The sequence below is a fragment of the Chanos chanos genome, chromosome 16 (assembly GCF_902362185.1).
Source record: "Chanos chanos chromosome 16, fChaCha1.1, whole genome shotgun sequence".
In the NCBI taxonomy this organism is placed as follows: domain Eukaryota; kingdom Metazoa; phylum Chordata; class Actinopteri; order Gonorynchiformes; family Chanidae; genus Chanos; species Chanos chanos.
Genome location: NC_044510.1, coordinates 575,160 through 598,949, shown reverse-complemented (window position 1 = coordinate 598,949; position 23,790 = coordinate 575,160). Strand labels below are relative to the sequence as shown.

Below are 23,790 nucleotides of genomic sequence, written 5' to 3'. Positions count from 1 at the left end.
GTTCAGGGCATCACTGAAACAGATGGTCAGTTTGGTGAAACTGAGGGTTTCGTGCTCAGCTTGGGTTAGTCAATTGGGAACTATTGAGTAGCGTAGAGTTATTTTAGTGTAATGTCATGCCAGTCATGTGTTCTCCAATCTACTGAAACTCAGAGTTGTTAAAATATAGACTCATTAAAGCATAGGCTCATTAAAATGTAGACACGTATAAATTTAGGCTGTTCTTTATGGCAGCCACATGTGTGTAATTGTGATGATGAGGAAATAGTGATAAGAGGGAGATGTCTCTTAGATGGAGAGTATGACTCAATAACTGTACAACTACTGACCAGCCAATAGGCCGCGCTGTTACTTACCAACCAATGGCCTATATCATTACTGACCAACCAATGGCCTATACCATTACTGACCAGCCAATGGTCCGATCCATTACTGACCAGCCAATGGCTTGTTGGGAGTTTAACAACAAAAAAAAAGAGGTTTGTGCCATGTCGGTAAAGGCCAAGGCTGTACCCAAAAAAACTCCCTCCTTTTCTCCTCCATTCCCACAGTTTAGGTACGACACACCCATGCATGCGCACACACGTAGGGACATGACAGCAGATCCGCGGGAACCCTGAGAGTGTGTTGCCTGGCCGGGCTGAGGAGTGTCTGACCCTGTGAGATCAGCCCTGTGTAATAGCAGGTTCCCATTCCTCTAATGACTGTGCCTGGTATAATAACCCCTGTCCTCCTCTCCTGCTGTCTCTCCTCCAGGCGTTCACAGGCACCAGACTCAGGACATCTCGGGCTTTTACTCCCTGCCCCCAGGCGGGGTGGGACAGATCACTCCCTCCATGAGCTGGTAAGTGCTAAGTCAACCCCCCCCCCAAAAAAAAAATGATGGCAGAGCTTTGGTTCATTGCACTCCCCCTTCTACACAGGCCACTTACACATGGTCAATGTCATGAGGAGAAATTATTATTTCCACAGAAATTGTATCAAAATATCAGTGAAACTGTTGGAGATGTTTCAGTGAAGTTGCAGCTTTAATCTGAAGCATATGGGGTTTGTGTAATTTAAGAAAAAACAGGACCATTGGTGGACTGTCCCTGATACAGTGGACTGGTTTAGACTGCAGTTCGGCACTTTTGGGACATTCTGCATTCTTTACCACTTACTCCTCTCTCGGCTGTTGTTGGATTCTCAGCTCTCTGTCCCCTTAGCCTGGGGCAGATTACGGATTGAGTGACATGACAACAGAAAACCCAGTCTCGTCTCAGACTGATTCTGTCTGTCTTTGTATGATAACAGAAGGATTCACATTCAGCCAGAACTCCCAGTTACTGAACTTTACTTTGTGAATGGTAACATGGCAGTGTTGTGCAGACATCCAAAAACAAAAAACATTTCAAGGAGAAAGTTGGTTATTGTCCTCCACATGGAGGATTATTCGACGTCACTTGGGTAATGTGCTGTAGCAGCTGAGATGTTCTGCTGTTGTCTTACATGTGTCCCTCACAGATCTGCTAACGTCTTCTTATAACTCTATTCATTATCACAAAGGGTTTGCCCTTTCAGAGGAGATCAGACACTGCTGAATTCTGCTATGTTCTACAACATAATCCTCTTATGATAAGACTGTGTTTGCACAAGCTCTTGTCTTGTTTTTACAGAGAGGAGAAATAGGATGGGACAGATTGATGATTCTCTTACATTTCCTTCACAAAAGACATGACATTTATGATTAGCGTATTACACATGCCGGGTGCCAAGCATTCATCTGTTGTAAGTTGTAATGAAAGACTAGACCAGTTCAATGGAAGCTGCCCATCCAAGACAGACAAATCCCCCAATTAACAAAGCCTGAGGACTAAATAAACACCAGTCCTCCACCATGCATGTAATGACATCCTCAGAGACCCAGAGATACTGAACAAATGAACGGAGCTCAGAGTGATGAGCTCAGTGTGAGGGGCATCCGTCCCCCGCTGGATCCAGCTCCGACTCCGGCTGGTCTCCCGATATTTCACACAAAAACAGCTCCAGAAAACGTTTGACTGAAAACAGAATTGGATGGAATATTAGGAAGAGGTCATGGAGGATTCTTTGGAAGCAGTGGACTGGTGAAGCTGAAGCACTCAGTACACATTAGACTCTCAGGTCCACTTCAGAGGCTTCCCAGAGCAGGAGCCGAGTTACTTCCACTGTGTGAATGTGTCATAGAGATAAGATCAGGCCCACTTCACTTTTCACAGTCCGTAACTAAAGGTTATGTAAGTGCTTTAAGCAAAGTCAGTTAAACAGTCATCATCTGTACTCCCTCACAACCACAGGCAAAATCAGCCTGTGTACCCACTCTCCTCCTGTGGCTTCAGACAGTCCTTCTCTACCAGTCTGCCCAGCAGCTCCTCCTACTCCAGGTACAGTGTCAGACTTCACTCTACAGGGGGGAACAGGGCGAATCCCCACTTGCTACGTCCCGCTGTCGCTTCTGTCTGCTCTGCCCCGCCCACTGACCCCCCCCCCCCTCTTCCCAGCCCAGCAGTCATCACAGGTTTAACTGAGCTATAGGGGATCCACTCCGCCCCACTCCACATCAGTGTCAACCCAGGGAAAGAAGTAAAGACAGGAGTTTAAACTCAGGAAAGGAAGTAAAGACAGGAGTTTAAACTCAGGAAAGGAAGTAAAGACAGGAGTTTAAACTCAGGAAAGGAAACTCAGAATGCGCATGGGACCCATACCTGCTCTGTGTGCGCTTGTGTGTGTGTCTGTGTGTGTGTGTGTGTGTGTGTGTGTGTCTGTGCCTGATTGTCTCTGTGTCTCTGCTGTTTGGGGTGTGTGTGTGTGTGTGTGTGTGTGTGTGTGTGTGTGTGTGTGTGCGCGCACAGGCGTGTGTGCGTGTGTTTAATAGATAGACACCAGTCTTTGTGTGTGGCTTCTCCAACCCCACTGTAGGGCCAAGGAGACCTGCTCAAGCCCTGCTAAGTGCCAGGAGTGTTCTGTCGAAGCCTCTGCTCGCTAGAGCTCAGCTCTCTCACTAAATCCTTCCCCTGGAGCCCCATAGAAAACATACACAATAAAAAAAAAAAAGTCTATCATGTTAATATGCTTATGAGTGGTAATAAATCTGGTCTGTGCGAATGTTTTGTGTTTGAATGTCAGTAGACGCCTAATTCACACATCTTTGTCTAATTCTGTTCAGTCGCGTGAAAGAGCCTTCTGATGGTTTTGTTTCGAATTAGGCAAGAGCTCAAAGAGAAAACAAACAAAAAGATGCACAATTTAAAGCAACGTTGTAGTTTGATGAGACATTCAGCTTCTTCTTCGGTTATTTCTGCTTTTATTCACTGTCTCTGTGTGTTGGGCCCGTGAACTGATAAAGGCCGTTTACATCTTTGGTCGGTTCAGTTCATGCATTAATGTTTAATGACAGCTCTGTCAGCGGAAGGGCTGAAGTGAAGGAAGACACACCAGAGCAGTGTGACTGTTCAACGGCACCAGCTCAAACAGGGGGCTTCACAAACACAATGTTATATATGTTTATATACCACAGGGGGCTTCACAAACACAATGTTATATATGTTTATATACCGCCACCAAGACTCTCTGTTTACCACTTGACCTCAGCTGTCATATCAGCTATCACCAGCCAAAGAACACTGGTTCTGGACCAGCTACCAAGGGCATCTGTCCTTCTTGTATCTATTCCTAAGGAAAATTAGCCTCTAAGATATAGGCAGAGCTCCCTCTGCTGGTGAGGAAAGGCATTGGCTGTTAGGAGGACAGGGTGTACTGCTGCTGCTTTTGGCTTATGCATTGAAAGGGGATCTCCAATCAGGCCAGCTAACATTTATACCTCTCTACCAAATCCAAAATCCGATTTTATGTTTGTGTGAGAAATGTTGAGTTTATAATTACCATAAGCCATAGTCTGTCTAACTCACATCTGAAAAACAGGGTAAGTCCCACAGGCTCCATTAAGGGTGAGGTAAAGTGAAGTGGTTTACTGGTGCTGGTTGGAGTTCTCTTTGAGTGCCGCAGTGTGTTGGCTCTGCAGATCCACTGGTTCCTGCCCTCTCTAACACAGCTCCTCTCCATGGCTGCAGGTTCCCCCATTCTCTGGTACTGGGCACATCTGGGATGCATCCCACTGGAATCCCTCACCCAGCCATAGTGCCCCCCTCAGGCAAACAGGACCATGAGCAGTATGACAGGACCATGTATGCGTAAGTGACTCCCTCCCCCTGCACTGCCAGCTCCACCTTTTACTGGCCCGGCATCCACCGCACGCGTGACCTCACTGCCGCTCTAACCGGCCTCATCAGATTCACAGTCACACACACAATCAGAAGGGGAATGTTATGTCCTTAACCTTTGGCTCGCTCATATGTGAGGTCTAAAATCCTCTCCGGTGTGAAGATCTGAACGGAGTGTCGTTTGTGTTGTACAGGAAACCTCACGCAGAGCCGAAGAGGGAGAAGGAGCCCAAGAAGCCTGTGATCAAGAAGCCTCTGAATGCGTTCATGCTCTACATGAAGGAGATGAGAGGGAAGGTCATTGCGGAGTGCACGCTGAAGGAGAGCGCTGCCATCAACCAGATCCTGGGCAGGAGGGTGAGCGCAGCCGTGCCTCCTCTCCGCTCATTCTCAGGAAAGATGAGAACCGGAGAGTGATGATAACTGACATGAAGGGGTGTCCTTATAGTGCAGTAAAATAACCATTACACTCTATTTGAATAAAAAGTTACTTTATGGTAAACAGTTAAACAAGAAGCACCCCCACCGCCTAATTAAATACAAGTTTTCCCTATAATCAGGTTAAATACAAGTTTTCCTTATAGTGTAGTGAGATACAAATTTACCTGACAGTGTAGTTAAATACAAGTTTACCCTCAGTTAAATATAAGGTGCAATACATAATTTGTAAAGAGCGAGGAAGTCTATGTAACTTCCTGTAACGTTTGTCATTTCGCCCTCAGTAATGCTTCATGGCTGTGTGTGTGTGTGTGTGTGTGTGTTGTCCTTCAGTGGCATGCCCTGACTCGTGAGGAACAGGCCAAATACTATGAGTTGGCCAGGAAAGAGCGACAGCTCCACATGCAGCTGTACCCGAGCTGGTCGGCCCGAGACAACTACGTAAGTGTCCTTCTCCAACAGCACCACCCCACAACAGCTCCACCCTCCTCCCAGTCCGTCAGTCCTCAGAAACTACCACACACTCAGATAGTGCAGCCAGACCAGTGTTAAACACCATCTGGTCCCCACCCTGTCCTCAGACTCAGACCTGCCCGCTGAACACTAACCTGTAGGTCAGTCCTTCAGAAGCAACATTCATTACTCCCATGACTTACTGACAACGTATTGTCAGCAAGCTCTTCACTGTAAACTAGTTGCATGACAAGTTGTTTCATATTTTAATTTTAATGCAATTGTTTAGATATGCGGCTGTTTCTTTGTCATGAATGAAATATGGAAAGCATACATCAACATCTCACATTAGAATTTGTCCATAATTAGTTAACAGTAAAAAGAGGACATTTTGTGTGTGCGTGTGTGTGTGTGTGTGTGTGTGTGCGTGTGCATATGTGCGTGCGTGAGTGTGCGTGTGTGTGTGTGTGTGTGTGCCGTGAATGCAGAAGTGCTGAAGTTGCTGTTGCCCTCTTGCAGGCGGACTGGCTCAGGAGGGGTTCAGGGGAAAAGAGTAAAGCAGATGGGGTAGGGCAAACCTTTTCCCCTCCACTCGCTCTACTAACTGCAGGGTGCCTTCTGGTTGTGGGGGCTGTAGAAGGGTGTAGTCAGGGCTTGTGTTTGTGGGGGCAGTAGAGGGGTTGGAGACTATAGGCAAGGTTTGGTTGAACTGGACATAGAATTACACCTCATAGAGACTGTACTTTGTTTTAAAGTCTGACGTTTTCCTGAACAGTATACTATAAGAAATCAGAGACTGAGGCCTTGACGGAGCCTGTAGCAGATGTAGAGGATGAAGCACAGACTCACTGTAGCGTGTGTTAAAGGCACCAGACGCCCAGGGCCTGGGCACAGACAAACTGACTAATGAGCTGGCAAAGCAGGGGCTATAGATCAAAAGACTGACAGAGCACATAGTCAGATGAATGTACTGAGTTACATTACACATAGTCACATAGTCAGATGAATGTACTGTTTTAAATTACACATAGTCACATAGTCAGATGAATGTACTGAGTTACAGATGAACAAGAGAAGGAAAAATGAGGAAGATGGGGTCATCATGTTATGATTGTTATTATCATGTTATAACATTTTGTCACACTCAAAAAGATCATTTTAAAACATCCAGACCTACTAATAATTTTCAGGCAACCCACAAATGAACCACTCTGAGTTTACTCGACATGTGAGCAAGATTATTTCTGTGAGTCGTTTCTGTAAGCCTGGAGTTGAGCAAACTCAAAAAGTCACTGAGAAGACTTACTTTGAGCTACACTTGTTTATGTCTGTGTTCCTGGCGTTTCTGTTTGTTTTGCAGAGAGTGAGGCATTCATAAAACATTTTTACACGTTAAACTTCATGTCTTACTCTCCAGATCATATGGAAGTGGATCAACTTGCTGGGTTGACTAAAAAAATGGAATGAAATAGTTGTAAAGAGAAAGATCATGGTGATCTCACTGGGCAGAGCCCAATGCTATTTTTCACACTCAATCTGCCATCCAAAAATTCACTAAATCCTGACAAGTCACAAAGACAGGACTCGTATTCTAATGAAACGTCCCACAGTCTCGTTCTGAGTGTGGGCGACCGACTGTCGAGACTCTGCATGTTTATTTAAGCAGAATTAAGAGCAGTTTTTCCTCTCATTCTTCTAAAGACATACTAACACAACAGGAATCACATTAGACAATTAAACCAATGCACTCTCACAAAGCACACTATCTCTACAAATAAACCCTCTGTATAATGGATCGGCACTGCTCCTGACAGCGGCCTGACAGAGGGTTCCTACTCTCTCACATTGTTGCCCAGGAGTGACTTGGATACGTGACTGCCAGTGTAGATTAGCAGATTATTTTTTTCTATATATGTGTTATTTGTACCATCTTTAAACGGTGAGGGAAATGTGTGTGTATTTGTCCCTCCCAAACTGAGTGGCAGGTCCAGTCTCAGTTCTAGTTATTGTCCTGTAAACCACTGGTCCAGAGTTCTGTCGGAGCGGTGCAAGGCACTGACCAAATCAGTTAATAAATCCTCCACTGTTTTCTCATATGTACATAATGCCGTAACACTTCCCCTTCCTTAAAATATTAGTTTTTCTGATTTCTGATTCTTACCTGTGTCTGCAGACAGAGACAGAGAGAGAGAGAGAGAGAGAGAGAGAGAGAGAATGAGGATAGGAAGAGCATTGCACCTCTTTCTCATTGCCTGCATGCAGACAGGAAACGTGGGTGTCAGCCCACGCCAGCACACACTCAGAAATACACACACACACACACACACTCACACACACACACACACATACACATACACACACGCACTCAGAAATACACGTACACACACACACACTAAGAAATACACGTACACACACATACACATCGAGGCTGTAGTCGGGATCTCTCCAGCCGTACTTTAACCGCACAGAAAGTGAGGTGCACATGAGGGGGTGGATGAAGCAGGAGGTCTCACAGAAAGTGAGGTGCACATGAGGGGGTGGATGAAGCAGGAGGTCTCCTCACATCTCTGAACTCCCACTTCCTCTCAACACAAAGCCAGCTCTCCCTCGCCTCACTTTCTCACGTACTGTGGGAGATCTTTTAGAGGGGAGTTCGTTTACTGCAGTACATGGAATGAAAAGTGCTTGTTTGTATGTCTGTGGACAAAACGTTTGGCATTTCTGGTCTGAGTCCAGGCCTCTCTTTTTGGGGTAACCTGATCTCTGTAAGCTACTAACTTGAGTGAAACATCTTTATGTAGGTTTAAGTTATTATTACTGTATATTTACATTTCTTGCAAATTAAGCATAATAATGATCAGTGAGTGGAGAACATGCCAAACTGTGGGCACCGCTGTGAATGGTTAATACTCAAATTGATCACTATAGCCCAAGCAGCTGGTTTGTGTTGGTTTCATCTGTGTGAGGACACATCCACGTTTTGAACCACTTTTGAATCAAAGTGACCAGGGGCTCTTGTGAACAAAGGACTTTAGAATGTAACTGACTTTAACAGAGCCAGTAAACAGCTTCCTGTGGCAGGCAAACAGTCAAAAAATGAAAGTTTAATGGAAACTTTTAAGTGAAGAGATGTACAGGATCAGGGATCCAGACATTCAAAGATGAGTCATTCGCCCTAAAACCGGTCAAATGCTCAAACCATGACCCACAGATCACTGCCTGCGGAAACATTGATCTGTCACCGCATTAGTTTCTCTCAGGTGTGCAGTACAGCAGAACAGCTCTCTATGAACAGAGAGAGAGTAAACTGCCAGCGTAACATTGTTCCATGACTTCATCACTAATGTCACTCTTTAAAATAAGCAAAAGACAGTATGAGCAGCTCTGGTTTATGGAACAGCTGTCGAATTTCTGGAGAAAGATTGGGGTGAAGCATTTGAAGAGAAAGTCAGAGTGTGGCGGTTTTGTTGCGTGGCAGCAGGTAGAGAGGAAGTATTGTACCAGTGGAGCGAGAGACGGATTCAATTAGGTGTTAATAAATCCTTGAAGTTACTTTGTCAGAGACCTGTAGACTGACATTGCCTGTTTCAGAAAGTCAGCAGTCTGAAATGTGTTTCAGCAAGACAGCAGTCTGAAATGTAGGTCAAAATCAGCTGTAGAAACACTGACAGGAAAGAGAACAGATGCCAGTGTCGCTGACAGTGTCACTGACAGTCTGAGAGGAGATGACAGTGTTACTGACAGTCTTAGAGGAGATGACAGTGTCACTGACAGTCTGAGAGGAGATGACAGTGTCACTGACAGTGATACTGACAGTCTTAGAGGAGATGACAGTGTTACTGACAGTGATACTGACAGTCTTAGAGGAGATGACAGTGTTAATGACAGGAAAGAGAACAGATGCCAGTGTCACTGACAGTGATACTGACAGTCTTAGAGGAGATGACAGTGTCACTGACAGTCTGAGAGGAGATGACAGTGATACTGACAGTCTTAGAGGAGATGACAGTGTTAATGACAGGAAAGAGAACAGATGCCAGTGTCACTGACAGTGTTACTGACAGTCTTAGAGGAGATGACAGTGTCACTGACAGTGATACTGACAGTCTTAGTGGGGATGACAGTGTTACTGACAGTCTTAGAGGAGATGACAGTGTCACTGACAGTCTTAGAGGAAACGACAGTGTTACTGACAGTCTTAGAGGAGATGACAGTGTTACTGACAGTCTTAGAGGAGATGACAGTGTCACTGACAGTGTTACTGACAGTCTTAGAGGAGATGAGTGTTACTGACAGTCTTAGTGGAGATGACAGTGTTACTGACAGTCTTAGAGGAGATGAGTGTTACTGACAGTCTTAGAGGAGATGACAGTGTCACTGACAGTCTTAGAGGAGATGAGTGTTACTGACAGTCTGAGAGGAGATGACAGTGTTACTGACAGTCTTAGAGGAGATGACAGTGTCACTGACAGTGTTACTGACAGTCTTAGAGGAAACGACAGTGTTACTGACAGTCTTAGAGGAAACGACAGTGTTACTGACAGTCTTAGAGGAGATGACAGTGTTACTGACAGTCTTAGAGGAGACGCCAGTGTTACTGACAGTCTTAGAGGAGATGACAGTGCTACTGACAGTCTTAGAGGAGATGACAGTGCTACTGACAGTCTTAGAGGAGATGACAGTGTTACTGACAGTCTTAGAGGAGATGACAGTGTCACTGACAGTCTGAGAGGAGATGACAGTGTCACTGACAGTGATACTGACAGTCTTAGAGGAGATGACAGTGTTACTGACAGTGATACTGACAGTCTTAGAGGAGATGACAGTGTTAATGACAGGAAAGAGAACAGATGCCAGTGTCACTGACAGTGATACTGACAGTCTTAGAGGAGATGACAGTGTCACTGACAGTCTGAGAGGAGATGACAGTGATACTGACAGTCTTAGAGGAGATGACAGTGTTAATGACAGGAAAGAGAACAGATGCCAGTGTCACTGACAGTGTTACTGACAGTCTTAGAGGAGATGACAGTGTCACTGACAGTGATACTGACAGTCTTAGTGGGGATGACAGTGTTACTGACAGTCTTAGAGGAGATGACAGTGTCACTGACAGTCTTAGAGGAAACGACAGTGTTACTGACAGTCTTAGAGGAGATGACAGTGTTACTGACAGTCTTAGAGGAGATGACAGTGTCACTGACAGTGTTACTGACAGTCTTAGAGGAGATGAGTGTTACTGACAGTCTTAGTGGAGATGACAGTGTTACTGACAGTCTTAGAGGAGATGAGTGTTACTGACAGTCTTAGAGGAGATGACAGTGTCACTGACAGTCTTAGAGGAGATGAGTGTTACTGACAGTCTGAGAGGAGATGACAGTGTTACTGACAGTCTTAGAGGAGATGACAGTGTCACTGACAGTGTTACTGACAGTCTTAGAGGAAACGACAGTGTTACTGACAGTCTTAGAGGAAACGACAGTGTTACTGACAGTCTTAGAGGAGATGACAGTGTTACTGACAGTCTTAGAGGAGACGCCAGTGTTACTGACAGTCTTAGAGGAGATGACAGTGCTACTGACAGTCTTAGAGGAGATGACAGTGCTACTGACAGTCTTAGAGGAGATGACAGTGTTACTGACAGTCTTAGAGGAGACGCCAGTGTTACTGACAGTCTTAGAGGAGATGACAGTGTCACTGACAGTGATACTGACAGTCTTAGAGGAGATGCTGTGTGTGCAGAGACATCATAATATACCTGAGGTGTTAGAGGTTGAAGGGAAACCATGTAAAAGCATCACAAGGGATGTCTTTCTGGTGATAGGTAACACTTGGAATGTTTTGTTTGGTAGATATGGTTTTATGAACTGTCAGTGGTTTTACTAACTAACACGTTGCAAACATGTTCACCCATGCCATTTTACTTTTCTTTTTTTCTTTAATGATTTTAAATCATCAAACTGCAAAGAAATGAGAAGTTATGCATGAGAATGTGAGGCTTGGTGTCCATTTGCACCGTATACAGTTTCAGCCAGCTTCATTCCATTCAGAGATTGTTTGAAATACAGTTTGACGAGGGGAACTCAGAGGTGTTCATACACCCATGTTTTTCTTTTTAAATCTTTCTCTCTGTGTTGCTGTGTTTTCAACATAACTTTGAGAAATTATCATTTGCTGTAGCCAAGTCAGTAATGCCAGTATCTGTTTTACATTGTCTGTTTGGGTTAGGTTTGCTGATAACATGATTTGCTGATGTATCATAACTAGAGTCTTGTACTATGGCTAAACAATGCCCTTGGTACCTTTTCTCTGTAGTTCCTTGTTTTGAAGAGTGAAAACCTTTTGGAAGGCGTGTTCAGCTCTCTGGTCATTTAATGTAAGCTCCTTACATATGTACATGTATTGTTAATATCTGCATCTGTGGCTTGTTTTTTCTACAGGGGAAGAGGAAGAAGAGAAAACGGGAGAAGCAGCAGGACTCCACTGCAGGTACGGTTTCTTTCTTTTAATCATACGCTCTCCTGGCTGTCCCAGCAGAATGAGTGTTTGTAGTGCAAGGACCAGATCAAGTCAGTGGTGTCTGTGCGGAATGCCAGTCTGTAAGCCAGCTTTGACTCAGTCTGGTCTGTAAATTAACTTTGACTCAGTCTGTGCCGTAACCTAGCTTTGACTCAGTCTGGTCTGTATACTAGTTTTGCCTCAGTCTGTCATGTATACTAAGTTTGACTCCAGCTGTTCTGTAAACTAGCCTTAACTCAGTATGTCCTGTAAACTAGCTTTGAATCAGTCTGTCCTGTAAACTAGCCTTAACTCAGTATGTCCTGTAAAGTAGCTTTGAATCAGTCTGTCCTGTAAACTAGCCTTAACTCGGTTTTCTGTTAACTAGCCTTAACTCAGTATGTCCTGTAAACTAGCTTTGAATCAGTCTGTCCTGTAAACTAGCCTTAACTCAGTATGTCCTGTAAAGTAGCTTTGAATCAGTCTGTCCTGTAAACTAGCCTTAACTCGGTTTGTTCTGTTAACTAGCCTTAACTCAGTATGTCCTGTAAACTAGCTTTGAATCAGTCTGTCCTGTAAACTAGCCTTAACTCAGCATGTCCTGTCCTGTAAACTAGCTTTGAATCAGTCTGTCCTGTAAACTAGCCTTAACTCAGTATGTCCTGTAAAGTAGCTTTTAATCAGTCTGTCCTGTAAACTAGCCTTAACTCGGTTTGTTCTGTTAACTAACTATGACTCAGTCTGTCCTGTGAAGTTGTTTTCCCTTAGTCTGTCCTGTTAACTAACTATGACTCAGTCTGTCCTGTTAACTAACTTTGACTCAGTCTGTTTAAAATAGCTTCGTCTCAGTCTGTCCTGTGAACTAACTCTGACTCAGCCTGCACTGTAGTTTCATGGTTTTGACTCTTGACAGTTTTATTGAATGTAAAGAGTGATGGTGAATGCTGAGAGTGTTGCATGGCTGACTGACTGTCTGTCCTGTGTGGAGACTGTACGCTGTGGGGACATGCTTGGTCTAAGCAGAGCTCGGCGTGTAGTTTGCCTGGTTGCTATGATGTTAACATGCAGTAATGGGCACTAACATATTGCTCTTTTTCATCCTCTCGGGTGAATCTCAATTCTCTGTCCCCTTCCCCACTCTCTGCTGCTGTCTGTCTGTCTGTCTGTCTGTCTCTCTCTCTTTCTTTCCTGTCTGTTTTACCTCCTCTCTTTCACTCGCATGCTGCCTGTCGCTCAGACCCCGGCTCGCCTAAGAAATGCCGGGCTCGCTTCGGTCTCAACCAACAAACGGACTGGTGTGGCCCCTGCAGGTGTGTACCCTCTCTCCGCTCTCTCTCTCTCCTCCTGTCTGCCCTTCACCGCTGCATGGTCTTGTCTCACTAACCACTCGGCTCCGCAGATGCTCCCAGACGGCCTGGTTTCCGCCCAGTCCCTTACAGACCTCCACAGCAGTGTAGTGGTGTATGACAGTCATTTGTGTTTTAAAAGCAGCTTTTCTTGTCCACAAAGATGATGAATACGGATTGTGAAGAACAGGCAGCTGATGTTTACAATATAGGGTGAGGGTCATTTGAACATGATGGACATCTGAAACAGATGTGTTGTGTAGGACTGTAGATATGTATCATATGGAAATTAGTTGGTTTTCTTATACATGATATCGTGTCATTTGCTGTAATTTACTGTGGGAATACTTTTGAGATGAGCGTAATGTGCAGCAGTCATAACAGAGACACTTTTCCTTTTCAACTCCTCCGTCCGTCTCCAAATCCACCTCAGCTAAACAAACCACATGCAGCACACAGCCAGCAGTCAGCACAGCCTTATCCTCACTGCAGAGAGGGGAGAAACCGAGACCTTAGGTTTGTTGAATCAGCAGCGTCTTAAACGCGTTGAGGAACACAGAGTGGTGTTGACGCCAGTGTTGAAGGAAGCCCTGTGAGGCGTGTGGCCGCGGCAGGATGAAACGCCGCTATCAGACGAGCGCGTCTTACTCGCTGTTGTGTCTCCCCGCTCTAACGTCATGGAGACATCCTGGTGCCGGTGATGTCAGTCATGTGAGAGCAAAGCAGGTGACTGTGGTTTAGCAGAAGCAACCCCATCCTGCCCCCCCCCCCCCCCCCCCCCCCGCCCTCTCTATTCCTCTCCTCCCTTTGATTCTGTCCCTGCCTGCTCCTCTCTGCACCCTTCAAACTTCTCTTTCTCTTTTTCTGTGTGTGGTCGGCCTCAGGGCACTTTTGATGATGGATTCTCTAGCATATGCCTCGAGTCTCTCTCTCTCTCTCTCTCTCTCTCTCTCCCTCTCTCTCTCTCTCTCTCTCTCTCTCCCTCTCTCTCTCTCTCTCTCTCTCTCCATACTGAGTCACATGGAGTCATACCTCTGTTTGCGGTGGCCATAAGAGAGTCATGCTGTTCTCCGGTGAAAACTTGGTCTCTTTGATTTGAGGGATTAAAGTGTTGCGTATGTTTGTGTTTGTCTATTTATGCTTTTCTCGCCGAGGTGAAAACATTTGGTTCTTTCTTGTTTTAGACAGGAACGGCTCTGGACTACTGAGTGTGGAACATAAAAGCAAAAATCTGTCCAAACCCTAGAAAGCACAACCTTTAGTTTATGTGATGGTGTCTTTGACTCTGTATTACTCTATTCCTTCACAGGCTTTAATCAGGTTGTTTAGTTTCCTGTTGTTTCCTTTTTACTTTGAGACATGAATCTCATGTCAAATGGCATAAATATGCCATAAAACTGTATGACACAGGCCATTAATAACTGTTTTGCATTATATGAAATATGACAGGCCTTGTACACTGGGCTCCAGGCGTAAGCCATACATGCATAGCCGTGTTATCCTTGCCTGTTGCTTTTGTACTGAACTGACATGCATTTTGGTGACACTTTGCATCCACGCTTTATTCACAGATAACTCTCTTGACTGTTCCTAGGAGGAAAAAGAAGTGCATTCGCTACCTTCAAGGAGGACGGTGTGGCAGCCCCCATTCTTCCGATGGAAGTGCTATAGACTCACCCCCTTCTCCAGTCCGCTCCCCCCTGTCCCCCCCCCGTTCCCCATCCACAGCCCCGCCCTCATCCTGAAGCATCAAACAGAGTTCCCAGTCCGTCTCCGTGCACAAAGCCAGCAGACTCTCTCTCGCCTTCAACCGAACGAAACCCAACTCAACACACCACAGTCTCTTCCCAGGCTGTTCACTTCCCCAAACCAATTAGCCCCCCTCCTGTCCCGGCCGACCCGACCCACAGCGCCTGGCTGAACGCTACCACCCACCCCCCCTGACAGAAAGCACACGGAAGACCGACAGGCCCCACCTGAAGCGGACGGCTTAAAGACTGAGAAGTGCCAGAGGCCCAGTCACCCCAGAAATCTGGATAAAAGGAGCTTGTTCTCATTTCCCTCAGTTTGTCAAGGCACTTTCTGAATACCTTATGATATATGGTCTACTCTCTCCACCGCAGTGATTAAATGCAACACGGTTCATTTTGTCTAGCCCTGGAGGTGAATTAGTGTCTTAGTGTTGTCTCAAAAATGGCTTTCAAAGAAAGAAGTCTTACCGTCTCCTCACTCAGTCAGAACGTAGCTCAGTGTTTTTCTAAATGACCAAAAGGGTACTATTTACAGTGCTGTAAATCAAAGTTTTATAAATGTGGAAATCTCTAAATGTAATCAAACTTTTATATGTTTTTATGTAAAAAAAAAAAAAAAAAAAAAAAAAGCGAGAGAGAGAGAGAAAAAAAATAATGAAAAATTCTTGGCTGTTTTCTTAGTCCTATGTAGTTTTTTTTCCAAGTTATTTTTGAAAACTAAAGTGTTGTTTCTTTTGTGTATGTTTTGTAGTTCTCAAATAGTGTGTGTGTGTGCGTGTATGTGTGTGTGTGGATGTCTCAACTCATCTTACTGCGTGCATGTAATGCGTAATTGTACCAATCATACAGCTGACAGAAAGAGCTTTATTTTGCTATTCATGCTTCTACTAGCTACCCGGGGATCCAACCCCACTCATTCACTTCATACAAGACTACTGTGCTTGTCAACTCCATGCCCACTAGAGGGAGCTGTGATGCTTTTAAAGCTGCTCCCCTTGCTTGTTCAACTTTTGAGTATCAAAATGTTCAGTATGTCAATGTTAAATTCCAAGTGAAATGTCTCAGAAATTCTTTTTATACACGTGAAGAGATTTTTGCCTTTGGTGTACTATTCACTGTTTTTTGTTAGATGTATTAAAATATTTTTAAAGTCTGTGATAATGTCTTCCTTGCTTTGTTTCACATCCAAGTTGTCAGAGGCCGACCTGTGTTTCAGCGCCATGTTAAGTCCACAGGAGTACACTTCCTGATAGCACAACAGTGGATTTGTGTGTAGAGGTAACTATATTTGTATATAGTTGTATAAAGTGTCAGTTTGGAAAGTGAGTATTATCCCAAATGATCAACAGATCCTAAGTCTGCCCTGTGGAAATGCTGAAACAAAAAGTCAAATCCCCAAAAGAGGATCTTCCCTACACGCATGTCTCTGACGAGCTGCTTTAAAAAGAGGGATCTTCCCTATACGCATGTCTCTGATGAGCTGCTTTAAAAAGAGGGATCTTCCCTATACGCATGTCTCTGATGAGCTGCTTTAAAAAGAGGGATCTTCCCTATACGCATGTCTCTGATGAGCTGCTTTAAAAAGAGGGATCTTCCCTATACGCATGTCTCTGATGAGCTGCTTTAAAAAGAGGGATCTTCCCTACACGCATGTCTCTGATGAGCTGCTTCAAAAAGAGGGATCTTCCCTATACGCATGTCTCTGATGAGCCCATGGTTCAACTTCATGTCATTTGAACAATCAGAGTCTACACTGGGCATCTGCGTTCAACGTTGTGTTACAGCAAGTGAAATGGCAAACAGCTAAACCAAGACAGAAATTATGCCTGAAAACTGCTAAACCAAGACACAGAAAATATGCCTGAAAAGGAGACACCTGACAAATCAGGCCACACTTTTAATTTGCTTTTATTTTCGGAATTTAATCAATGATAATTCTAAATGTTATCTTTTGAGCAGAACTGCAAAACATGTCCAAACCAACAGTACAACAGTGGGCAAAGAAAATAATTCCAACTGCATGAAAAAAAAAAAAAAAACTTATTTTAAAGAACTTCCAGTCCACAGGACATGTTACTAACAATTATTCAACCTTCACATTTCCTACTGTCTTTTTTATTTATTAATGTGACATATATGAACACAGTCAGGAGGCTGCAATTATAAAATCTGTATCAAGCTGTCATTTCTTAAGAGAAAGAATCCACTCAGTTGACTCCAAAGAATAAAATGTATAGTAAAAAAAAAAAAAAAAAAAAAATGCAGGCAGTCCAAAACAACTTGAGACCAGGAGAAAGTGGCCACTATGTGTGAAAGAGGTGTAGATCTTTCAATCGGGAGGGCTAGAGAAAGAGAAGTTAAGGTTGTAAAAAAAAGAGGACAAAGAGCAGGCAAATGGAAATGATCATGCCATGAATACACGAGGGTCGTCACTATTTGTCTACGGTGAATATCAACAAGAATGAACAGCGCAGTGCAACCAGGACTGGGAGTGATCCTGAAGTGTGTTAGTGTTGGCAGGACTCCCCTCACTTCTCTTCACACCACTGGTTCTCCTTGCGTACCTAGAGAAAACACACAGGGCGCGTTTAGGGTAAAATCACACACACCCAACGACACAAGCTTCCCCGAAAGGGAAAAAAAAAAACAAAAGTTGTATGAAGTGATACCTGGGCTTCCTCTTCCTCTGTGAAATCATTTTTGATGTTAAAAGTCTTCCTGATCTCCTCTGGAGTTTTGCCTTTGATCATGTTGGCGACCGTCTTGCAGGTGACATCCAGCAGTCCTTTGATGTCCAGATAGTTAGCGGCCTGAGAGGGACAAAGCCGAGATGAAAAGGAGCCCACTGTGAATAATCTGAAGGACGCTCCAGTGCACATGCCGTGTAAACAAGTGTGTGTCAAAGAGGACACACTGACAGTGAGCTGGGCGATGCTGACTGCCTGTGAGAGAGACACTCTCAGCCACAGCACCATCAGACAACAACAAGAGCCACTCCTCACGAGGGTGTCATTTTAGGTCAACTATTAAAGATTATCATCTTTCTGTGTCATTTCTGTTTCACTGAGAAGACACCCAACACTAAGGGAACACAGCGTTTTTACTCGACAGGACTAACTGACTACAGGACTCCCACAAACACACATAACATGCACACTGAGTGGGTTACTGGTTGAGTATGTGTTATTGGTACTCTGTGTTACTGGGTGGGTGGGTGTGTGTGTGTGTTACTGTTTATCCTACTGGGTGAGTGTGTTACTGGTGCTCTGTGTTACTGGGTGAGTGTGTGTTACTGGGTGAGTGTGTGTTACTGGGTGAGTGTGTGTTACTGGGTGAGTGTGTGTTATTGGTGCTCTGTGTAACTGGGTGAGTGTGTGTTACTGGGTGAGTGTGTGTTATTGGTGCTCTGTGTAACTGGGTGAGTGTGTGTTACTGGTGCTCTGTGTTACTGGGTGAGTGTGTGTTACTGGTGCTCTGTGTTACTGGGTGAGTGTGTGTTACTGGGTGAGTGTGTGTTACTGGTGCTCTGTGTAACTGGGTGAGTGTGTGTTATTGGTGCTCTGTGTAACTGGGTGAGTGTGTGTTACTGGTGCTCTGTGTTACTGGGTGAGTGTGTGTTACTGGTGCTCTGTGTAACTGGGTGAGTGTGTGTTATTGGTGCTCTGTGTTACTGGGTGAGTGTGTGTTACTGGTGAGTGTGTGTTACTGGGTGAGTGTGTGTTACTGGTGCTCTGTGTTACTGGGTGAGTGTGTGTTACTGGTGCTCTGTGTTACTGGGTGAGTGTGTGTTACTGGTGAGCTGTGTTAACTGGGTGAGTGTGTGTTATTGGTGCTCTGTGTAACTGGGTGAGTGTGTGTTACTGGTGCTCTGTGTTACTGGGTGAGTGTGTGTTACTGGTGCTCTGTGTTACTGGGTGAGTGTGTGTTACTGGTGCTCTATGTTACTGGGTGAGTGTGTGTTACTGGGTGAGTGTGTGTTACTGGGTGAGTGTGTGTTACTGGGTGCTTGTGTGTTACTGGGTGAGTGTGTGTTACTGGTGCTCTGTGTTACTGGGTGAGTGTGTGTTACTGGTGCTCTGTGTTACTGGGTGAGTGTGTGTTACTGGTGCTCTACTGGTGCTCTGTGTTACTGGGTGAGTGTGTGTTACTGGGTGAGTGTGTGTTATTGGGTGCTCTGTGTTACTGGGGTGAGTGTGTGTTACTGGGTGAGTGTGTGTTACTGGTGCTCTGTGTTACTGGGTGAGTGTGTGTTACTGGTGCTCTGTGTTACTGGGTGAGTGTGTGTTACTGGTGCTCTGTGTTACTGGGTGAGTGTGTGTTACTGGTGCTCTGTGTTACTGGGTGAGTGTGTGTTACTGGTGCTCTGTGTTACTGGGTGAGTGTGTGTTACTGGTGCTCTGTGTAACTGGGTGAGTGTGTGTTACTGGTGCTCTGTGTTACTGGGTGAGTGTGTGTTACTGGGTGAGTGTGTGTTACTGGTGCTCTGTGTTACTGGGTGAGTGTGTGTGTGTTACTGTGCTCTGTGTTACTGGGTGAGTGTGTGTTACTGGTGCTCTGTGTTACTGGGTGAGTGTGTGTTACTGGTGCTCTGTGTTACTGGGTGAGTGTGTGTGTGTTACTGGTGCTCTGTGTTACTGGGTGAGTGTGTGTTACTGGTGCTCTGTGTAACTGGGTGAGTGTGTGTTACTGGTGCTCTGTGTTACTGGGTGAGTGTGTGTTACTGGTGCTCTGTGTTACTGGGTGAGTGTGTGTTACTGGTGCTCTGTGTTAACTGGGTGAGTGTGTGTTACTGGTGCTCTGTGTTACTGGGTGAGTGTGTGTTACTGGTGCTCTGTGTTACTGGGTGAGTGGTGTGTGTTACTGGTGCTCTGTGTTACTGGGTGAGTGTGTGTTACTGGTGCTCTGTGTAACTGGGTGAGTGTGTGTTACTGGTGCTCTGTGTTACTGGGTGAGTGTGTGTTACTGGTGCTCTGTGTTACTGGGTGAGTGTGTGTTACTGGTGCTCTGTGTTACTGGGTGAGTGTGTGTTACTGGTGCTCTGTGTTACTGGGTGAGTGTGTGTTACTGGTGCTCTGTGTTACTGGGTGAGTGTGTGTTACTGGTGCTCTGTGTAACTGGGTGAGTGTGTGTTACTGGTGCTCTGTGTTACTGGGTGAGTGTGTGTTACTGGTGCTCTGTGTTACTGGGTGAGTGTGTGTTACTGGGTGAGTGTGTGTTACTGGTGCTCTGTGTTACTGGGTGAGTGTGTGTTACTGGTGCTCTGTGTTACTGGGTGAGTGTGTGTTACTGGTGCTCTGTGTTACTGGGTGAGTGTGTGTTACTGGTGCTCTGTGTTACTGGGTGAGTGTGTGTTACTGGTGCTCTGTGTTACTGGGTGGGTGAGTGTGTGTTACTGGTGCTCTGTGTTACTGGGTGGGTGAGTGTGTGTTACTGGTGCTCTGTGTGTTACTGGGTGAGTGTGTGTTACTGGTGCTCTGTGTTACTGGGTGAGTGTGTGTTACTGGTGCTCTGTGTTACTGGGTGAGTGTGTGTTACTGGGTGTGTGTCACAGGCTGATGTGAGCAGTGTGGGGTGAGGTTCTCTCACTCAGACACCTCAGCCCCATTCTCTGCCTTATTAAACCACTATCACCATTAAACTGGTTCTCTATACAGACCAGGATGAGTTCAAAGAGCGTGCCCTGGTCCACTTTGAGGAACTCCTGATCCCAGACTGGGATGTCATCTGTCCTCTTCTCCTTGTTCTCGTCATCCTCGGGAGGAGGGGGGTCATCTTTGTGGTGGGTGCACCACTGAATCACCTGGCAAAAAACAAGGAACCACTCAGCTATGGCTTCCCCATTCACAGCAAAGACTGGCCACAAATGAGAGACAGGTGACTATCTATGTGTCCATCAGGGCAGGGGTCAAATATAGGACAATCCAGGTCAACAGTGACATTTTACTCTGTCAACCAGGCTCTTAGACATGCTCACTGGGCATAAGAGCTCCAGGGTGATGACACAAACATACAGTGACCAGGTTATTCACATTGCTAGTCAACCATCAAAGAAACAAGAAACAGAATAGCACTGTTACACACACATTCCCCTGAACCCTAACACTAACACTATAACACACACATTCCCCTGAACCCTAACACTAACACTAACACACACATTCCCCTGAAATCTAACACCACACTATAACACACACATTCCCCTGAACTGTAACACTAACACTATAACACACACAGTCCCCTGAAAACTAACACTAACACTATAACACACACAGTCCCCTGAACCCTAACACTAACACTATAACACACACAGTCCCCTGAAAACTAACACTAACACTATAACACACACAGTCCCCTGAACCCTAACACTATAACACACACAGTCCCCTGAAAACTAACACTAACACACACAGTCCCCTGAAAACTAACACTAACACTATAACACACACAGTCCCCTGAAATATAACACCACACTATAACACACACAGTCCCCTGAACCCTAACACTAACACCATAACACACACAGTCCCCTGAAAACTAACACTAACACTATAACACACACAGTCCCCTGAAAACTAACACCACACTATAACACACACATTCCACTTAACCCTAACACTAACACTAACACACACATTCCCCTGAACTGTAACACTAACACTATAACACACACACTCCCCTGAAAACTAACACCACACTATAACACACACATTCACCTGAACTGTAACACTAACACTATAACACACACAGACCCCTGAACCCTAACACTATAACACACACAGTCCCCTGAAAACTAACACCACACTATAACACACACATTCCCCTGAAAACTAACACTAACACTATAACACACACAGTCCCCTGAAAACTAACACCACACTATAACACACACATTCCCCTGAACCCTAACACCAACACTATAACACACACAGTCCCCTGAAAACTAACACTAACACTATAACACACACAGTCCCCTGAACCCTAACACTATAACACACACAGTCCCCTGAAAACTAACACTAACACTATAACACACACAGTCCCCTGAACCCTAACACTATAACACACACAGTCCCCTGAAAACTAACACTAACACTATAACACACACAGTCCCCTGAACCCTAACACTAACACTATAACACACACATTCCCCTGAACCCTAACACTATAACACACACAGTCCCCTGAAAACTAACACCACACTATAACACACACACTCACCCTAACACCACACTATAACACACACACTCACCCTAACACCACACTATAACACACACATTCACCCTAACACTCCACTCCACTGATACACAGCCTACTAAACTGCTCTAATCTCACTGAATACATTTAGGTGAGGGGGGGGGGTGCTCCTGAAGGTGTAGGTAAGGCATGCTGCTTTGAATACTTAAGTCATGGAATATACATACTTAACCAGAATATCTTATTCAAACCTGGTATTCAGAAATCTTCACAGAAATTCTGCTTTCACACAACCACACATAAAACCATGCATCAGTTGCTGTTTACCTTCTTAAGTATGGCTGCGTTAACATTAGGAAGGGGCACGGGGTCGTCATCTCCCTCGTCGTCCATGCCTAAATCTGTACAAACAGGTAATGATCAACATCGCCTCTAACACACAAAAATCTCAGCCATTCAGTTAGACCACTGAGCCCAAAGATAGCCGTAAATCTTGCGATATCAGCTATCGGGTGCTACGACAACGGCACAAACCTCACCAACACAGGTTTAGGTGGCTACTCACCTTCCAACATCGTCTTTATGGTCACTGACTGTTTTGCGATCTCAACATCCACTTCAAACATCTCCCCATCCGAACTTTGCAATTTAATGGTCGGCATCTATGAAAGACGAAAACAGCACATAAAGTATTGTTAATTCTAAAACTGGAAACAAAAAAGACGTGTCCCATCTATTCTCGGACAAAGTCTAAACTCCGTCACATTAACATCTTTTTAATGTAGACAGGCTGCTTAATTGGAGGAAAATCTACGTGAAATTAAGACTGTTAATTTGAAAACAAATTGCCATTACCTTATTTTTCCATTCTGTCAAGTAAGCGACTGACAGTTCTAGCTAGTCGATATTTGCTTACAACTACGGCTAACATAAATATGACTGCTTTAACATCCCGCTCAAACAAGGCTGATCATATCTCCCGCTTTAAACCATCAAAACAAGCCGGGTGTTTGATCTCTTTTTTCTTTTGATAAATGTTCACCAATATATCACTTTCACTCCTTTGATTCCTATTATGCCGAAGCATATTGCGGAAAGGATTAGCCGACTGTTTAGCTATGTGATTCACAGTCACTTGGCCTATTACGCTGTCTATACTCACCTTGTTCTTAATAAAATTTGTGTCAATGTAATCCTAACAAACACAATTATATGTCCCGGAGCGTGCTGGCCAAGACAACTAGGACGCCATTAAATAACAACACTCGTATCTAGGTTAGCTCATATTAGCGCTAACTTAGCTATGTAGCCGGAGAAGTAGCAAACACTCCGATTAGCTCACACACTATTACTAAGCTTAACAAATAAGCTAATAGCTAGTGATGCAGCAATCGCAGGTTAGCTTAGCCATTTAAGACATTAGTTGAACTCAACAGCTAACCTAGCTTGTTAGCCGTCCGTTGTAGCCGTAACTCAAGGCAGCTAACATTAGCAAGGTACATACCTCTCATAGCAACCACAACATTCACGTACTAACCACAGTAAAAACGAGCATGCTTACTTTTGATATGTAGTGGATTACAAACGACATGATATGACTAAACTATCATTTACTTACTGTGTCTCAAATCGCCCAATTACAAAAAAAAATCTCAAACGTCAACAAGGCCCGTCCCAAGCTTAGCCGCGACACTGCAATATGTTCAGTGCGATCACTTTGTCCAGGCAAGGGCTTAAGGAAAGTAGTCCGCGACGCCGCCTGCGTCTAAATGCATTTTTTTTTTCGAAATTCCGGAATAAGTTAAAAGCATACTGAGTATAAAATTTACAGTGTATGCGTGTTTAATTTCTCGATTTAGAATTCAAATAAAC

General features: G+C 44.7%; 2 protein-coding genes across 2 annotated transcripts in view; one reads left to right on the top strand and one right to left on the bottom strand.

Annotated features, from left to right (window-relative positions):
* tcf7 (transcription factor 7) overlaps window positions 1-14,567 on the top strand; it is a 48,015-nt gene extending 33,448 nt beyond the window's left edge. Inside the window, exons 5-11 of the mRNA XM_030793539.1 lie at window positions 757-844; window positions 2,316-2,402; window positions 4,089-4,208; window positions 4,433-4,595; window positions 5,010-5,117; window positions 11,570-11,618; window positions 14,545-14,567. Of these exons, the coding sequence (XP_030649399.1) occupies window positions 757-844; window positions 2,316-2,402; window positions 4,089-4,208; window positions 4,433-4,595; window positions 5,010-5,117; window positions 11,570-11,618; window positions 14,545-14,567 (638 nt within the window). The remainder of the gene's footprint in view (window positions 1-756; window positions 845-2,315; window positions 2,403-4,088; window positions 4,209-4,432; window positions 4,596-5,009; window positions 5,118-11,569; window positions 11,619-14,544) is intronic.
* Window positions 14,568-16,616: 2,049 nt separating this feature from the next.
* skp1 (S-phase kinase-associated protein 1) lies at window positions 16,617-23,625 on the bottom strand. The gene is made up of 6 exons (XM_030793439.1): window positions 23,537-23,625; window positions 22,484-22,580; window positions 22,246-22,319; window positions 20,381-20,524; window positions 17,394-17,534; window positions 16,617-17,288 (listed from the first exon to the last, which is right to left on the bottom strand). The coding sequence occupies exons 2-6, from the start codon at window positions 22,578-22,580 to the stop codon at window positions 17,253-17,255; spliced, it is 492 nt and encodes a 163-aa protein (XP_030649299.1). The 5' UTR covers window positions 23,537-23,625; the 3' UTR covers window positions 16,617-17,252.
* Window positions 23,626-23,790: the final 165 nt, after the last annotated feature.

Bases quoted from the DNA above. Each gene is read 5' to 3' on its own strand.
- skp1 (XM_030793439.1), bottom strand. From the start codon at position 22,580: ATGCCGACCATTAAATTGCAAAGTTCGGATGGGGAGATGTTTGAAGTG. The intron at 20,525-22,245 runs GTAAACAGCAAC...GTTTTTTGCCAG, and splicing joins ACGCAGCCATACTTAAGAAG to GTGATTCAGTGGTGCACCCA. The intron at 17,535-20,380 runs GTCTGTATAGAG...TGTCCCTCTCAG, and splicing joins CGCTCTTTGAACTCATCCTG to GCCGCTAACTATCTGGACAT.